Source organism: Lissotriton vulgaris, unplaced genomic scaffold (genome assembly GCF_964263255.1).
Source record: "Lissotriton vulgaris unplaced genomic scaffold, aLisVul1.2 SCAFFOLD_380, whole genome shotgun sequence".
Lineage (NCBI taxonomy): Eukaryota > Metazoa > Chordata > Amphibia > Caudata > Salamandridae > Lissotriton > Lissotriton vulgaris.
The window spans coordinates 978,030-996,867 of NW_028253590.1; the positions used below are offsets into that span (position 1 = coordinate 978,030).

Below are 18,838 nucleotides of genomic sequence, written 5' to 3' on the forward strand. Positions count from 1 at the left end.
GATACATCTGCCCCTATATTTCTTGCTTCCTAGCCAACTCTGACAAATCTTTACTGGCTTTACTACACCCGCTAAATGATATTTCTTTGGTCTCTGGATTTAAAGTCAATTATGCTAAATTTGTTTAGTGGGGAACAGTGTAAATGAAGTTGACTGTTCTACGCTATTCTTCCATCATGGGTTTTTTATGACTAAAGATTGAATCTAGTTATTAACTTTCTGAAAACTGTTGCCAATGTTTACAACTCAGACTTCCCCACTTTTCTGGATGCTCTCTATAAAGACCTTCACAACTGGGGTTGGTTAGAAATTTTGTGCTTTGACAGGATTGTCTTTGTGAAAATTAGTGTCCTCCCTAGAATCCTTTATGTAGCCCCGTTCTTCCCATTAAGGATTCCTTGAGTCCATTTCAAACAAATTCGCCAGAAATTTGAATTGTTTTTAATGGCAAGGAAAGTGAACAAGCGTTAACAGATCAACTATTTCACAGGCAGTGGGTAATTGGGTTTAGGGTTTCCATATATTCAGTGGCCTATACAAAGCCATCATCCATCCCACTTTAAAATGGTGAATCCCAGGAATGAATGATGAACCTCTAGGTCAGGAACAGGAATGTTGTAAATTGCATTCGAGATATACATTTTTGCATTCACATAAATAAATCTTATTCTTGATCCTTTTACAATGAATTCAACTCTCTTAGAACACTGGTATTTAGGTAATCAAACTAGGAGTTTAGCTTTCTGCCTAATCACCCAGAGGGGTATCCAGGTGCTTGTGTTAGGTGGAGCCACTTGAACAGTCAGGTCTTGAGTCTACCCATGAAGTCTGCGAGGAAGCTAGATGTTCAGAGGTAGATGGGGAGGTCGATCCAGGCTTTGTCTGTGAGGTGGGAGAAGGAGCGTCCTCTGGCTCGGGTGCAATGTATGCAGGGGACGAGGGCCAGGGCAGCAGACTGGAGGTATCGGGTGGGCTGGTGGATGGTCCGGAGGTTGTTCAGGTATTTTGGCCCTGTGTTTTGGAGGGCCTTGAAAACATGCGTAAACAGCTTGAAGTGTCATCTCTTCTTCACAGGGAGCCAGTGCCGGCTACGGAGGTGGGGGTGATGTGGGATCATCTGGGCAGGTCCAGGATGATCCTTGCTGCTGAGTTCTGGAATGTTTGGAGGCGTATGAGGAGGAGGGTGGTGGTTCCGACGTAGAGAGTGTTGAAGCAGGTGAAGGCAACCAAGTTGATCTTAAATCGCATGGAGAGTTCGCTCTTTAGATGATTCTGAGGATGCAGGCATGGGTAGTGGGGGTGGGTGCTGGGCAGAGGGCAGAGGGTCGCCAGGAGTCACCCCACAGTGAGGGGGGTCTTCCAAAGAGGAGAAATTCGTTTTTTTCAGTGTTGAGTCTTAGGCAGTTGGCTCTCCTCCAGTCGGTGACATCGATCAGGCATTCTGGAAGTTCGCTTAGGTGGTGGCCCTGTCTTCGGAGTAGGAGATGATGTTGAGATCATGGCTGCAAAAGTTGGGTGCCAGCAGAGTCATGTAGATGTTGAACAGAGTGGGTCTGAGTGAGGAGCCATGGGGTATGCCGCAGATGATGCTCTTGGGGCCGGAGGTGTACCTTGCCACATTTGTGCTACTGGCTGCATTTCCCCAGACACCTTTCAGGTGTTCTTGTGGTGCATCAAGGTGTGCCCTTTAAATACAATGGAGAAGCTTTCTGCAATGCTTAATGAGGAACTATGAAAACAGGGGCGGCTCCTCCGCTATGGTGGAGGAACGTTGACCCACTGCTGAAATGCAGCAGAAAGAAGAAAAAGAAAATGACAATAAAACTATTTTATTGTTTTTTTATTTTTACTTACAGTCTGCCGAGTCTAATGATGGGCCATGCCGCAGTGTCATACAGCAGGGGGGGGGGGGAGTAGTAGGCACTGAAAGTGAGCATGACAGTTTTGCCGGCCGTCTTAGGACGGCCAAACTGACATGCACACTTGGATATCTGAGGTGTCTCCAACCTTTCCTCCAATAAGAGCTACTTATGTTCAATGGAAACCACCTGATCTACTAATATTTAGTATAGTGAACACATCAAACCAGATTACATTAGTGACTACACAGGGGACGCTGAATTCACTTTACCCTGTTGCCGTTCACTGAGGAAGAACCACGCCACAACTCGCGGAACCCGCTTCGCGGGTCCCGCATCGCCGCTGCTGACACAGGAGCTGCAGGTACTTGCTGGGCGAGTGAGCGCGAGACCGGGCTGCGAGCGTAGGAACCGGGACTCGCTTTCCCAGGAGTCCCGGCAATCCTCAGGCCGAGTCACCTGGCCCGCTCTCCCTGACCGCCCCGCCCAGCTAAAACCTGACCAACGCCCATAAAAAGCAGTGATCTACGCTGCGCGGGAGCGCCCGGGAGTGCCCGGGGCTAAGCCCGGGCAAAGGGCGGGCCCTCTGTGGCCCTCAGAGGCCCGAGGAGACTGGACTGGGCCAGAAATCTTGGTCGGGCACATATAGCACCCAATCCGTCTCTCATTCATCTTGAATACACGGGTTATGTCCTGCCGTGAAACGAGAAGTATGGCCGCTGCAGGAGCTAAAAAGCTTACAGGGACCCTGGACGACTTCATCACCCGTACACACGCACTTATTGACGAAGGGATAATACTCATGGACAGGAGAGTCTCTCAAGACCTGGCCATGGCCAAGCGTTCTTCCCTTGGCCTCATTGCCCAGGCTCAGACACCAAAAACTGATTCCCGACCAGAAGTACAGGTCTTAGTACATCATCCCGGAGCGAACGGGGACTTGGATGCCTCAAATATTGTCCAGGACCTGGAAGCTTCCCCTAACCTCAACATCTTGACTGAGAGTGGAACGCAATGTAGTGAGACAAACATTACTATCTCCACAGCCAACATAAAAGAAAGGGCCCGGATAGAAGGGGCAATCCCTAAGCAAAAACGTAAAACCAATACCTCAACTGTTGCGAAAGGGAAGAAGGCCATCACTTTACCCAACCTTCTTAACATTGAAAAACCCTCAGTCGGTCTACCTATCCCCATAGAGGGCTCACTTCCCAACAACCCAGGTTTACTGCTGAGTCTCCCAGACGATACCATAATTGACCAAAGTCTGGAAGAAATTTTGCAACTTAGTGGACCTACAGGTAACCCAATAAGTACACCACCACAGGAGGAGACCAGCTCAAGCACAAATAACACAGTAATCCTTAATATGCTAAAAGCATTATTAGAACCCATAGAGGTAAGATTACGCTGCTTGGAAACGGTCCTAAAAAATATACATAAGGACATAAGTGCCCCTAGTTTCACTTTAAATAATAAACCCACCCAGGTTACTAATCTACCTAAACCCGCAAAGACCCCACTGGTTGCCAATAAAGTGTTGGAGACTAATAAAACGACGGTTATGAAACCCAGTAACACTTTAAACCAGGCAGGCTCAAAACCTAAACCCCCTGTTGTAGAGCAAATTAAGAAAACAGATACTACACTGATCTCTTCTAAAAACAATATAACTTCCCAGCTCACACCCAGTGATGGTCTATCTCAGGCCTCCAAACTTGATACACAGGATAAGGCTAAGGATATGGCGCGTAGAAATATTCACCTCCCCCCGGATGCCGCGCCCTATGTGGTTATCCTTACTGGAGTCACTGAAATTCGTTCGCCAGAAGAAGAATCATATCAGGCTCTTAAAAACAAAGTCTGCCACTGGCTAGCGAATAATTATCCCCTTCCACCAAACATACCCACCAACATTTTAATGATAGAGAGGGCTCCCTGGGTAGGAGGCAACAGAAAAAATTTGCAAGGGGACTGCGTGGTGGTTACTTTCGAGAATCCGGAGGTAGTTGATTTTATCTGTAATAGCAGGGCCCCAAGATACCAGGCGAGTACGGTGACCGCCAGACCTCTTTCGTATTTCTATCTTCCCCACAATCAAACGGATAACCGCTGGAGCTGGCTTAAAGGTTCACACGATCGCATTCCTAGACAGATGCTTAACTTCCCCTGGGACACACAACCCCCTGCCAGGGAGGAGGGCTGGGATGGGGTATGGAACTTGGTGGGGACTAGAGGAGGTAGACCACGTCACGGTGGCCCCTTTCATGGTTCCCATCTCATACATCCCTTTTACTACGAGCAGCCGCTAAACGTCCCATCTAATCCCTTGCATTTCCCTATAGCAAATCGTTTTGATTGTCTGTCAACTACAGATTGGGTGGACTGACATACTCAGGGCTCGCCAGGGGAACGGAGCGTCTGTGCTAATCCAACCCGTCCTCGCAAGGATGTCGCCATAACGGACCTGATCATAGTTAATTCATCCCCCACACCCGGAACTAGCCTGATGATGAGAGAGAGTCGGGGCGTGGGTACATCGATTGCCCCTAACACAGACTTAGCACTCTGTAAAGTCCTTACCTGGAATGTGGCAGGATTAAATGCAAAGGCTTTAGACCCAACATGGCAAAGATTTATTAAACAACATCACATTCTAGGACTTCAAGAAACGTGGGATACCACACCCAGTTTCTCCCTGGACGGTTTCTGTAGCTTTTCCATTCCGGCAGTACCAGGTGTAAGAGGGAGAGCAAAGGGTGGTTTACTCACATTGTGTTCTCTGGATCTAGCAGGGGTTTTCAAAAAATTAGATACCGCATTAATAAATACGCTTGCGGTGGAGTGGACCCTCCCTAACTCAAAGGCTTTTCTGTTGATTAATTTCTATAATTCAAAGGAGTCCGCCACTGTAAACGAACATTTGATTTCTTTGTTAAATTTTTTGTCAGCCTATAGGCTTGATTGCACTACCCTCCCAGAACTGGTTATTCTGGGGGATTTTAACATTCACCCCTGTGAGGGAGGTTGTTTTAACGATAGATATGGGGGTATACCATCTGAAGCCATTCCTCATTTCGAGCATACAACCGAAGGCGAGTACCTAGAGTCCCTTCTAGCTAATCTAAACCTCTACGAATTTGACCAAGGCATTAGCGAGCCTAGAGCCCCAACCTTTGCTGGGAGAGATGCCAACACTGTTATAGACTATATTTTTGTTTCAAATGGGGCCCTGGCAAAGGCACGTGAGTACAGTGTGGTCGATCTTATCTCAAGTGATCATTATCCTGTCCTCCTGACCTTGGACCTAAACTGCTTCCGTACCGGCAGTCCGCTAAGCGTGGCAGCTCCAAAGGATCAGAAGTCTAAAGATCAGGGAAGGCGTCTAAAATGGGAGATGATTGTCCCAGACGAATTCTTTCATTCACTCGCCCAAGAGTCTGAGGCCAATATGGCAGTATGTTTGGACCCAACTGCCGAGGGCCCCAAGGTTTTGGTCGCATATGAGGAGATTTGTTCAAGGATCAGCAAGAACTTGGAAAGAAGGTCAGGTGGGCAAGGGAAAACAAAGACTCATAAATGGTTCAACAAGGAATGCTCGAGGATACATAGCGCCCTGCTGAAAGCCATTAAACAAAAACCCAGAGACAGGTCAATAGTGGCCAAGCTAAGGAAGGAATATAAAACTGTAGTACATAAGCGCAAAACCCAAATCAAGGAGGAAGCTTGGAATAGCCTTTTATCTGTGGATGTGCTGAGAGACAGTAAAAAGTTTTGGGCCATTGTAAATCAGCCCTTTTTTTCAGATAATGGGACATCGGATTTAGACTGTGTCATAAAGGACAACAGATGGCTAGCCCATTTTGGCAAAATCTAAGAATCTACAGTCCCTGCCTCATTTGCCAATACCCATGACCACTCCAACTTGGTTATGGATTTTAACACCATGGAAGTCGAAAGGGCGATTAGAGATACCAGTAAACACAAGGCCCCAGGACCCGATGGGGTACCCGCAGATCTCTACATACAGTACCCACAATTTTGGTCAAAGATTTTAACCAACGTTTTTAATGCGATTCCCACAGCTGGCTTCCCACCTTCTTGGTCCACCTCTATAATTGTGCCTATATTTAAGAAAGGGAATAGGGCGGACCCGGCCTGCTATAGACCTATCTCCCTGTTGGACTCTGCCGTCAAGATCTTAGGCAGAGTCATCTTGCACAGAATGGGGGATTGGCTGGAGGAGAGCGGGATCCTTTCAGATTTGCAGTACGGCTTCAGGGCACACAGAGGGACAATCGACCAATGCTTGAACCTTCATCTAATCATTAGCAAATATACTGTGGTGAAGGGGGGGCTTCTTTATTTGGGGTTTATGGATTTATCTTCCGCTTTTGATTTGGTCAATCGTTCAAAACTATGGTCTATCTTACGAAATTTGGGTTTGGACACTACCTTGGTTAGCTTTTTGCATGACCTTCATTTAAATTTGTTTGCGTCTGTTAGGGCAACGAGGGATGGAAGGTGTACAGCAAAGTTTAGATCAGGGAGAGGGGTCAGACAAGGGTGCATCCTGGCCCCTCTCCTCTTTACACTGTACATCAATGCCTTGGGGAAATCTTTGAACCCAGCCACCCTGGACATCCCGCGTATGGGGGGGCTACCTATCCCGGTCCTCCTATACGCGGATGACGCTGTTCTTATAGCGCGGACTGGTATAGGTCTGCAAAGACTTTTGGACCATTTCGGCCTCTTCATGGAAGCCCTCGACCTAAAAATTAACACTGCCAAATCCAATGTTATGGTCGTAGGCTCTCGAAAGAAAAATACGAAGATTAGATCCTTCAGCTCTAACAACTCACCAATTTCGAGGGTGCCCTCCTTCTGCTACCTGGGCGTCACTTTTGACGAGAGAGGAACTTGGAAGCCACAAATGAAATTTAAGGAAAACGGAGTTATTAGATCCACCACAGCACTTCTGAGCTTCTCCAAAAGATTGGGCTCGAAACCTATGGAAGCCATGACCAGGATCTATAGAGCCAAATGTGTGGCAATCGCATCCTATGGGGCAGACATTTGGGGCTATGTCCCAACTCCAGGCATACAAATCGCTGAAAACAATTTTATACGGGCCCTGCTGACACTCCCGAAATCTTCTCCCACACATTCAATCCATAATGAAATAGGCATGGGATATGTCTCTGATCTTCTAAAAATGTCCCCAGTACTTTGCTGGATTGAAACCTGGACAAATGAGGAAATCAGCTTGAATCATTGCATCCTTAAAGATTGTATTGACAAAGCTCACACTATACCATGGCTGGCATATGTTAGAGCGGCATGTGCAAGGCTAGGGTGCCCGGAAATGTACTCTCTACCGCAAAATCTCCAAAAAGAGGATGTAAAGTGGGTGAAGCAGCACTTTCGGACTTTGTTGGAATGCGAAAGAGAATCGGTTGAACTCAGTAAACCTACAGTGAGATTACTTTTTCAACTTTCCACAACTACAGCTATGGAACCCTATTTAAAATATGTCACAAAGCCTTACAATCGCTTCCTGCTCATAAGGTTCAGATTCAATTTGATCCATCTTATCCTTGGCTCGTACACAGAATGGGGTACCCCAGAAAATTTTCCCCCTTGTACATGTGACTGTTTTTCAACACAGGACACTCTGCACCTGGTCATGTTCTGTGAGCACTACCTGGTGCCGCAGAAAAAATTTCTTGTTCCCATCTTGAAACCTTTGAATTTCGTCCAGGTACGGCCAGCATTATTATACCTCCAGATGTTGAACTGGGTGCCGGTTGCATATGGTGTAGCCTGTTTTTTAGTAGCAGCCGCCAGACAGAATAAACTAAGAGCTGCCGCACCACTTAATCATCAAATCTGACTTTCTGTATAAACCTTGGTGAGAATGTTTCTAACATGCTGATATAGGTGTTCCCCACATCTATCAATCCCTTTTTTAATGAATGTGCTTATTGTGTTCTTAGAAGGAGTAGCAATCAATTCTTTACACCTGTTTAATTGTATTTTTTAATCTGATTCTATGTATCATGCACTGCTTTTATGGTTTTAATTAACCAAATAAAGTTATTTTTTGACTGATTGACTTTTTGACTACACTATACACTATTACAGCAGTAAACATGTCTATGCATCAGGCAGGGTTGCCAGCAGTAATGTAAAAAAGGCTTGGCCAATTTGGGATGCCTTGTCATGGGTAATTCATAAGAGCCATAGCTGCAGTGCTCCTGGAACCAAGGTAACAATGTTAGTAATAAATCTCGCCAATGCCAAATGAATTATCAGTCAATAGCATATTAATATTTATTCTGTAAATTCAACAATTTTTTACCTACCAGCAGCTTATGAGTTCTACAAACACACACAATTTCGTCTCAAATACAATATTTTCAATCTTGGTAGTTATATATTATTAGAACCAAGCCAAAGATTTTGATTTACTAGGCTGGACTATACAGAGGACAGCTACTTAAAGGCAGCTGGAGAGCTACCAGTAGTGCAGGAGCTACTGATTGGAGAAGCCTGGTCCAGCTGTTCCTTGGAGATATCCTAGTGCTCAGGGGCGGAGGCTTCCAGTCCCTACTGGAACAGAAAACTTGCCCGCCTCCCCCCAATACTAGCGCTACTCTCATGCTGGGAGTAATAGCATAAGAGAAGCGCTGGGATTGCGTGGGGTCTGGGAACCTGTACTCATGGGAAGACTTGTGCCGGTACGGGAGCAGAGGAGCAGTGCAATGCAGGAGCAGAAGATCGCAGCGGCCATCAGGAAAGGTAAGTTTATATTTTTATTATTATTTTTTTATTTTTAAAGCCCCCACCTCAGCTTGGCAGCAGCCGCCGCTGTATCAAAAATCAAAAGCTATGGGCTCCATTTAAAGCTTATCTTGCTAGTGACCTTCATGAGCAGTGACAGTAATAATGTCGGCCTGATGTGATACGAAGATAAGAAAGGGAAGAGTCCATGGTTCCGACTCCTCTGCTTCAGAATTGTAATGATATTACATGAGTACTTTTATTTTCTTGAACTAATGAGCCTCTCAATGATGTGAAGACCTTACTCTCTGGAAGTTGCAGGGGACCCCCACACCCTAGAATAATATTACATTGACACCTTCCTTCTTTACAACAAATCACTGATAAAGTTGACCACTTTCCTTCCTTTTTCATACATTTTCCTTTTTTTTAAAAATCTTTCTTTATATTCTTTTCTTTTATTGCATTCCAAAAAATGCCAAACTTTGAGAAACACCTTCATAACTTATTCTGTGGTGTCTGCCCACAGTTGCATAATGATCAATGTTGTTGGTGTTTTGTGCGTGTGTGTGTGTGCATGTGTGTCTGTACACGCTTGTGTGTAAGTGTACACTTAAATATTGACAGCAGAGCACTCACCATTCGGTCCATAGATTCTACAATAATAAATTAGACCATCAAAAGTCAGGAGGATTACAGCAAAGGTATCTTCAACTTCAAATTCGGAATAATAGTCTCCTGATGCATTGTAATCTCCGGAAAACAAAGGAGTTGAACTGTCAACTGGCCTTGCAAGTGTGAAGTCCAAGTACCTAACCACCTGAGAAGAAAAAATGAAATGATTGTACAAAATTATTTGTATGTACATATCTCTTATCCTCAGGAAACTACATCAGGATTTAAAAAGAAAATGATGTTCTAAATTCGAACACAAATATTACTAATTGGAACATTGTATCTCTCAATGTTGACAATCCTCGGAGAGGCAATATGTATCCTTAATTGGGGATGGGCAGACACAATATCAGTTTTTGCCTGGCCAAGTGATAATACTAAGTACTAAGTACTCCATCAGTATGCAATTTTCAACATACAAACCATTTCATTAACTTACTTACATATCTGAAATATATGCCCATGTGATGATACCTCTGCCCAATCAAATATTCATTGGATACTATTCTGTAAATTGTATACTGTACCAAGGGGGGGTTTCTGAAACCAATTTTAAGGGCGTGGGGGCACCGCACTTGCAAATGAGCATTTATTAGGCTGCAACAGCTAGAAAATGATTCTGTTATCTACGCCATATCTAGCTTTTTTTAAACTAGTAATCAAGTTTAGAAATTCAATATAAATAATCATGAGAACTAACCATATTTTTAGACTTCTTTGTTTTATTGAAACGCATTTTTTAATCCTGGTGAATGTTTTATATTGTACAATTTAACTAATGTGTTAGGCACTTTTTAATGTACGCTTTTATGATTTCAATTATGAATTTCGAATAAAGCTTTTTCGAATTTGAATTTGAATTTATCTGAAATATAAATAATGCACAACCCCCTTCAAGTGTCTATGTGCACAAAAGATGAAATAATGAAATATGTATATTTTTGTCAATTTCTGAAAATTATAGAACATTTTTTGGATAAGATGTGCCCGGATTTAGCGCCTGTTTGATGTGCCTGTAGTGTATACAGTGAATTCCTTTAAGCCCGACATTGCTCTGAGTTAGTGCTTTGTTTTCAGACAGTACTGTTCGGAAACAGTAAGCAGAGTTTGTGTCTTTCTGTCCCTGAGCTGTGCTGTCTGAAAATAAGACACTAACGCAGACTAATATCTATTTAAATGAATTCCCTTAAGCAAAGCAGCTGTATATAACTAATGTATGATGTTACAACACATACATTTACTACGCCTGCCTTTACAACACAGTTTTTACATCGCAACATCCTTCACAGCGCATTCTTTTACATCGCATACTACTACATCGCATTTAAAACAAAATTGCTTTACAAAGCATTCCATTACATCGCATCACAAAATTACAACGCATACCATTACAATGCATACCATTACATCGCATTTAAGATAAGTGTTGGATAGTGTAGGGGTAATAATTACTATTCTAACTCCTGTGAGTGCAACAATAGGGTAAGTGTCAGATAGTGTAAGGGTACTATGCATTGTAATGGTATGCGTTGTAATGACTTTCTATGTAATGCCTGCGTTGTAGTGACATGCATTGAAATGACATGCGTTGTAGTGACATGCGTAGTAATGGCTGCGTTGTAATGACATGCAATGTAAAGGATGTTGCGATGTAATGACTGCATTGTAAAGGTAGTGCAATTTAATGCCTACATTTTAAAGGATGTTTCCTGTAAATAACAAGCACATGGCTCTGCAAGGAGCCAGCAAAGTGCCTTCATGATACCGCCCCAGAATTTATGGTCACACAAAAAAAGTCACAGAGATTCCCAAAGGTGGTAGTTACATTGCCTGCCTGAAGAGAGTTCAAGCAAGCCCCCGCAAGTCTGAAACTGCTATGTTCAGCAAACATTCATGCAGTCTGGCTCTGAACAGTGACAACTCCACTTTACAAATAAAAAATGGGGCCACAGAATGATGAATGGTCATGTGAAGCTCATGTTTTGTCCTTACAAAATCCATTGAGATGGGCAGCTCATTTTAAACAGGGAAAGCTTCTAGAGACAGTTAAATTCCCAAAACACATTAACAAATATAATCTGGAATGATTCCTTTGCCCCGGAAAGTTACACAGTGGTGCATGTGACTGGGGAAAATAGAGAGGCCCACTCACTTTCACAGTAACATTACAAGCACTGGATACTGTACAGGTACAAAGACCACATGCAGTACAAGCTCCATTTATTTAGAACCCCTGGCTGTGCCCCGCCAGAGGGTGTGTGGCGCATGACATCCGGAGCAAAGGTAAGCCCCTACAGTGGCCAGGTGGCTCACTAACATCCCTTTTCCAATTTGCTCTGAATCTTTTACCTTGACATGGTGTACAACAAAGTCCTTGAGTCTCTGATTGGGCTTGGGATGTGGCCTTAGGTCATACTGCTGACTATGGGGTCTATCCGATCCAGCTTCCCTACTCCTTTTGTCCCAGTGGCTCCACCAGATGCCCTTCTCTGGTTACCTGACCCCTTGATGGTTCAACACACTGTTGTCAGTCTTCGGGCCTCTCTGCCAACCCAGGGTTCCCTGTCTCAAGGCTTTCCTCTTCCGACATTCTCTCCTGACCAGAGACCTCCACCCTCTTGAACCATAAGATGTTCCAATTTACAGTCTCTTTACCCTTCCAGGCAGTCACCATTGTGCCTTCTACCTTCACCACTTCTCATACACCTGACTCAAACGGGGTCCAGAACATTCACCCAGGCCTGTGGTCCTCGAAAAGTACCTAATCACCCGGCCCAAGCTGGCATTGGGCGGCTCTACTCTGGATACGGGCTCTCAGATTGTTCTGCACCCTCCTAAGTTGGGTCATGCTCTAGTTGTTTCCATTCCGAGTGTACCGGAATTTGGTCATGCCTGTGGCCCTTCAGCTTGAGTGTCCATACATAAACAACAGGGGTATACCCAAATAACCCTTTAATACCTGGGTATGGGACGTAGTTTTATACAATAAAAAATTGGTATCAAAGGAAACAATACAGAACACTTTTTTGAGTAGATCACATTTAATTACCCTCTCAGCAATAATCATTGTTCATAGCGAATGTATCAAAATCAATCTATCACACACACATGGCAATGACACCTATCCAAAGCGAAACAATTGACATCAATCACAAAGTATTTTTACATTACAATACACAACAAACATGAATCAAAAAAGGTTATCTAAAAGGTGCAAAACTAAAAGGCTGTTCCCCTGGTTAGCCTGACTCTAGTGTGGCACAACACAGTTCCAGAAAATCAATGGGGCATATTATCAAGACAGGTGATAAAATTATCGTTGTTTTAGCAGCAGAAAACCGCCGCTAAAATGGTTATAATGGGCTTAATAATATGCTCTATAGAATTCCAATTGAAGCCCATGTTAGATGTCCTTCACATTTAACATGGGCTTCAATTGGAATTCCATAGAGCATAATATCAAGCCCATTATCGGCGTTCTTGCGGCAGTTTTCGGCCGCTAAACCGGCGATAATTTTATCGCCTGTTTTGATAATATGCCCTAATGTTATTCCAAGATTCCTCCACATAAGTGTTGACGCGACCACGTTTCAGCCTTTACTTTTTTGGCCTCTTCAGAACAAGGTTAAATACAACAATCTGGAGATCGATCAAAAGTAAAGATCTCTTTAGCACTGGTGAAAGTCTCAGCGACCCGGGTGCAGTATCTCCCTCTCTCTTGGCCAGTACGTCCGCTACTCACATTGCCTCAAGCCAAGTCTACGTCAATGACAAAAATCCATGAAATCACGGAAAGCTCTGTGCACGCTGATACAAATCAGCTGGCAAATCCTCACTATATCCACGTTGCTGCGTCCGTTCATGTGCAACAGCTACTATGCCATAGGGGGCATTGAATGGTGCAGAGTGGCATGCTGCGGTATTCCAGCAGAAAAAAATTAAGGCTGAGCTCCAGGTCCTCCCCTTCAAAGGTGGCAATGTTCAATGATTGGTTTAGTGTCCACATGAATCACTCGACCTCCCCATTCGCCTGAGCTCACTGTGGTGCAATTCGACAATGCTGTATCCCTAGGCAACTAAGCAGATCCTTGAACTCATGTCCTTAAAAAAGTGTCCCATTGTTTGTTTTGATATCTTCTGGGAAGCCGAATAGAGCTAGTCCCTTTTCCAGTGTTGGCCCCACATTCGCAAATGCCGTCCAGTCAATGATACCCATGGTCGTCCTTCCATCAGGAAACCTACAAAAATCCATACAGACTTTATTTGATGGGTTGACACAAGGATCCTCAGCTATGATTGGTGCTGGTACTTCCAGACTACTGGTGAATTGACATGCGGCACACTGCCATATGAGTTCATCCACTAATGCCTACAGTCCTGGAAACCTCACCTGCCCTCGTAGATGAGATTTTTCTTTGCTGTCCCTAGATGTCCAATGTGGGCAAGCACAGCCACTTACCATGTCAGGCTCTCTGGAATGACTAATCTCAGGTCCTGCAAAACGAGACCGACTTAAATAGCACTGAGTTCAAGCCGAACCCTCCAAAACCGTGTGAGACGCTCTTTGTCTGGGCTGCCCCGTTTGGTTAGCATCCTGCAGAAATGACTGCCAGCTCCCTTGCTGTAGAGTCGCCAGTGCTTTCATGAGCACTGTGTAAACTGCGGTTGCCTCAGTTATCTCCAATAGACTCAGTGCCGGAGGGCAGGCATCTTGGCTCACCAGGCAACTATATTCTTCAGTGTGGCCAGTCTCCTGTACCATTTCACCTTGAATTTGGGGTAGATGCCTAAACAAAAAGTCAGCAGAACATTTGGCCCCCGCCCTGTGCACTACGGCAAATGGTAGTGCTGGAGTTGGATGGCCCACCGTTCAATCTGGGTTGGGGAATGGGGTGTTGTTCCCTTGAACAATGGTATTACTGGTTGATGATCAGTGATCACAAGGAATGAGCGTCCACACAGGTATAGGTGAAAATGTTCATATGGCCATTTTATGGTGAGGGCTTCCAAGGCTGCCCATCTTCCCCGCTCAACTTCTTGTGTGAGCTTTGCCCCATTCCCACTTGGCTTGCATCCACCACCAATTCTCTCCTCTGCTTAGGAATCGGATCAAAGTGTGTCATTGTTGCTTTGCTTAGTAATGCCTCCTTTACTTTCTTGAATGGCTCTTCCTCTCCTGGGCCCCACTACCAGGGCATGTCCGCATTTGTCAATGCCCTCATGGGTTCCGCAATGGTCATCAGACTGAGCATGAACTGGCCACAATAAGTGGTTATACCGAAGAAGCTGTGCATCCCCAAGGCATTACGTGGTGGTGGAGCTGGTTTGATGGTGTTCAATTTCCTTGGGTCCACTTGTACATCCTCCTGAGTAAAGACGTAACCAAAAAATTCTTTGGTGGTTTGAAAAAAATGAATATTTCTCCTGATGGAACGTCGTCCCATGATCACAAAGGCACTTCAGAGTGGCCCTCAGACACAGGTGATGTTCTTCAGCAATGACCGAGTATATCAGTATGTTCTGACTCACATTCATGAAGCCATGCATTCCTAACAGTACTTCCCTTATTGCATTCCGAAATTTCTCCATCACCGTCAATATTCCAAAATTTTGCTGTTTGAATCCTCGCAGTTCCAGGTGTGTGAAAAATGTTGTTATATTCCTGCTTCCTTCGGCCAACTGGAGTTGGTAATAACCAGCATTGAGGTCCAATTTTGGGAACCATCTGGCCCGTTTAGGTCAGCTATTATATTCTCCATTGTGGGCATGATTTTCAATTCACTCTTGATTGCCTTGCTCAGGGGAGCACATTTCGATGCATAGGGGTGCCTAACTAGGTTGTTTTGGCTTCTCAGTGGTCACCATTAGTGATACCCAGGGAGTAAGGTCAGACCCCTTCTTAATCACATCTAACTTCTTCAATTTATCCAGCTCCACCATTGGAATGGTATGCAGAAATGATGTAGTACCATAGGCTTGATGAACCTATCAATATGTAGGTTGATTGGTGGGGCTTGCAGGCATCTTAACCCTTTGAAAAGGCCAGGGAATTGGTTCAACAGTTCATCAACTTGGAATGCCTGTACATTCCTTGCAAATTATACCAAGCTCAGATCATCTACAGTGTGGCACCCCAGTACTGTGTCTGCCTCCTTCTCAATGACATGGAATGCTGCAGTGGTTTACTGGTTGTTCAACCGAACACACACCTTCATGAGTCCTATCAGTGGGAGCGGCGTGTTTCCACTGTATGTATATATTTTGGTGTTTGACAGGACCACAGCTGGCCTCAGTGGAGGCATCAATATTGCTGAATGCCCATCTCATTAGCCGAAGCTCATTTGTCAATGAGGGCTTTCACAGCAGTTGCAGCAACTTCCACCACACACGTTGGTTATGGCCCTCTCTGCCGTTTGACTGGTTCATTGAACAAGATGAGGAATACTTCCTCCTCTTCCTCCAAGGGTGACTCTTCCTGCTGATGTCTTACCCATGGGTTGTTCTTGGAAGCACATGGTCATCCAATGAAAGCTGACGGATGGCCTTAGTGGGGGTTTGCCTCCCCGTGGCACTCTCGCCTCTTGGTCCTCCCCTGAGCACTTTATCAAATTTGTGTTATCACTTGTTAGCATTTGTTAGTATTTGTGTTATCGCTATGTCCATTTCTGTGGCCCTTGCGACCAATAGGTGATATGACCTTACCATGATGAAGATGTCATCTAGACTGATGTTAGGTTGTCTGAGTATCAGACCCCTTAGTGTCTTGTCCCGACATCTTTGAATGATTTGCATTCATATTTCTTTTGGCTGATCATCTGCCGTACACTTGCTAGATAGCTTGTAAAATTATCAACAAATTCACCCTCCCGCTGGCAGGTGTACTGGAGTTTGATGTGCTCAAAATCTAGATTTAGATGTGGTTCAAAATGAGCGTTGAGTGCCCCAATAAATCCTTGGTACCTCAAAAACCCAAAAATATGAAAAGACCTTATTAAATCCATTGACAATTACTTCTTGGAGAATGAGCACTCCGTTGACTCCCCGCAAATATTATGGGAAGCCTTTAAAACAGTAGTCCGGGGCCAAGCCCTCTCCCTAATAGCGGGATCAAAAAAGGACAAACTAAAAGACATCTCTGACATAGAACAAAAGATTTATTGTCTTGAGCATGACGTAAATTATGGTCCCTCACCTGAAGCCCTTCAAACACTCTTTACAAGGTCGGATACCAGGCTCTGGTCACTGACCGTGCCAAAGTAATGGGGCAGGACAGACTGGACCGACTTTATGACTGGGGGCATAAGGCTAGAAAATTAATCGCCTGGTTAGATAAAAAAGAGCACGCTAGTAGGTTTGTTCCAGAGCTTAGAGGCACTGATGGGTCCCCCATAACAGACCCCCAGGACATAGTTAACCAGTTTGCAATATACTTTCACACAGTCTACAGCTCAGTAGAGCCATACACTGAGGCGGACTCTTCCGAACTCCTACGAGATATCTCCCTCCCAGCGCTCTCGGACGATGACCGAGTATTCATGGATAGTGCCCTCACCACTGACAAAATTGCGATCGCAATCCGAGCGCTTCCCTATGGCAAGGCCCTCGGCCCAAACGGCATCCCGATTGAGCTTTACAAGCTCCTTCCAGATAAACTCGCCCCATATCTGAAATCTATGTTTGAAGATAGCCTTGAACAGGGATCACTGCCCCTAGACCAGAGAATCGCAACCATTGTCACAATTCACAAGGAAGCGAAGGCCAAGACAGACTGCGCTTCCTACTTCCCTATTTCATTGCTTAATGCAGAACCTAAAATCCTGGCCAAAGTACTTGCAAATAGGCTGATTAAGGTAATAGGGGACTTAGTACACCCTGATCAATCGGGGTTTATACCAAGGAGGAACACAGCTCTGAACCTGCGCAGAGTGCATGACGTCTTGAGCAGGGTGCCGACCATGCAGGAGGATGCATTCATAGTCTCCCTGGATGCCACTATGGGGTTTTATACGATTGAATGGCCTTATCTCTTCGCTGTGCTCACAAAATTGGGATTTGGGCCGAGTTTCAGATGGTGGGTGCGCTTGCTATACAGCACCCCTATGTCTCAAGTAGTCGTAATTAACAAAAAATCAGAGACCTTCACACTTAGCCGAGGGACCCGTCAGGGATGCCCCCTCTCTCCCTTGCTATTTGCTTTGGCCCTCGAGCCCCTTGCGGCATGGATCCGTAGAGACGGGATGATCCATGGAATACGGTGATTGGCAGACTGGGAAGACCATATTTCCTTATATGCGGACGGCCTACTCCTATACCTCGCGTCTCCCAAAAGATCCCTTATAGTTGTATTCGAGATCTTAGCCATTTTTGGCAGATATTCCGGGTTTCGTATCAACTGGCAGAATTCTCTCCTATATGTCCTCTTTGGGGGCCCTCCTCCGCTACCTCGAAACTGCCCCATACCGATAGTCTCAGAAGGCTTCAAATATCTAGATATATTAGTTTCTCTTGATTGCTCACTCCGGTATGCCTGTAACCTTTCTCCTGCACTACAAGGACCCAAACGTGATATCACAAACTGGAAATCACTCCCACTCTCTCTACTGGGCGAGGGGGCCTTTTTTAAAATGATGTCCCTGCCCCGCTTCCTCTCTGTCCTACAAAAATCGTCCGACCCTGTCCCAAACTCGTATTTGAAAGAAATAGAAGGGCTCCAGCAAGACCTTCTTTGGGGTGGGAGACTGCACATTGCTTTGCAAAAACGTACGCTCAGCTGGTATGATGGGGGAATGGATTACCAGACATTAAAAAATACTATTGGCCAGCACATCTTATAACACTAAATCACTGCACTTATGGTCTGCCCGAAGACCCATGGTTCAATATGGACAGATGGCTTCTTCCAAACGGGACCTACACCCGAGCCCTGTACTCCAAATCAAACAGATACCCACTTACTGGCCCTACCAATCACACAGTTAAAATCTGGCACTCAGCAACTAAATCGCTAGGCTGGAACAATAGATTGACTCTTGCCACACCTTTATGGGATTCACAGAAGCTAGGGGACCTGGGAAACTCCAAAGGCTTTGACAAATGGGATCTAATTGGTATTTCCCACATTAGGGACCTCTTGGACAAAGAGGGCATGAAGCCCTTTGACACCCTCCAACGTCAATATGCGATGGATGGCAGATTTGTTTTCGTTACCTGCAAGTCCGGCACGCATTGCAAACAGGGTTGCCCCGCAACTTCTCCCCACGAGAATTGTCCTCACTAGAGGACAGGCTCCTAGACGGCCACTTACCTAAACAAGCTATCTCCCTGACTTACAGAAAACTCATCAATAACATGGATGATCCCCTGCTGTCACTACGTGAAAAATGGGCTGGAGATGGTATTGAGTTAGATTATGAAAACTGGTAGGCAGTGGCCTCTTCCCCCAAACCTGTCACTATCCCGGCATGTCTCCGCCTGGTGCAGCTAAAGATCCTGCACAGAATTTACATAACAGGTCCTCAATT

At 45.0% G+C, this 18,838-nt stretch overlaps 1 protein-coding gene across 1 annotated transcript in view; it reads right to left on the reverse strand.

Annotated features, from left to right (window-relative positions):
- LOC147660915 (uromodulin-like) overlaps positions 1-18,838 on the reverse strand; it is a 705,518-nt gene that overhangs the window by 374,292 nt on the left and 312,388 nt on the right. Inside the window, exon 8 of the mRNA XM_086951433.1 lies at positions 9,282-9,462. Within this exon, the coding sequence (XP_086807559.1) occupies positions 9,282-9,462 (181 nt within the window). The remainder of the gene's footprint in view (positions 1-9,281; positions 9,463-18,838) is intronic.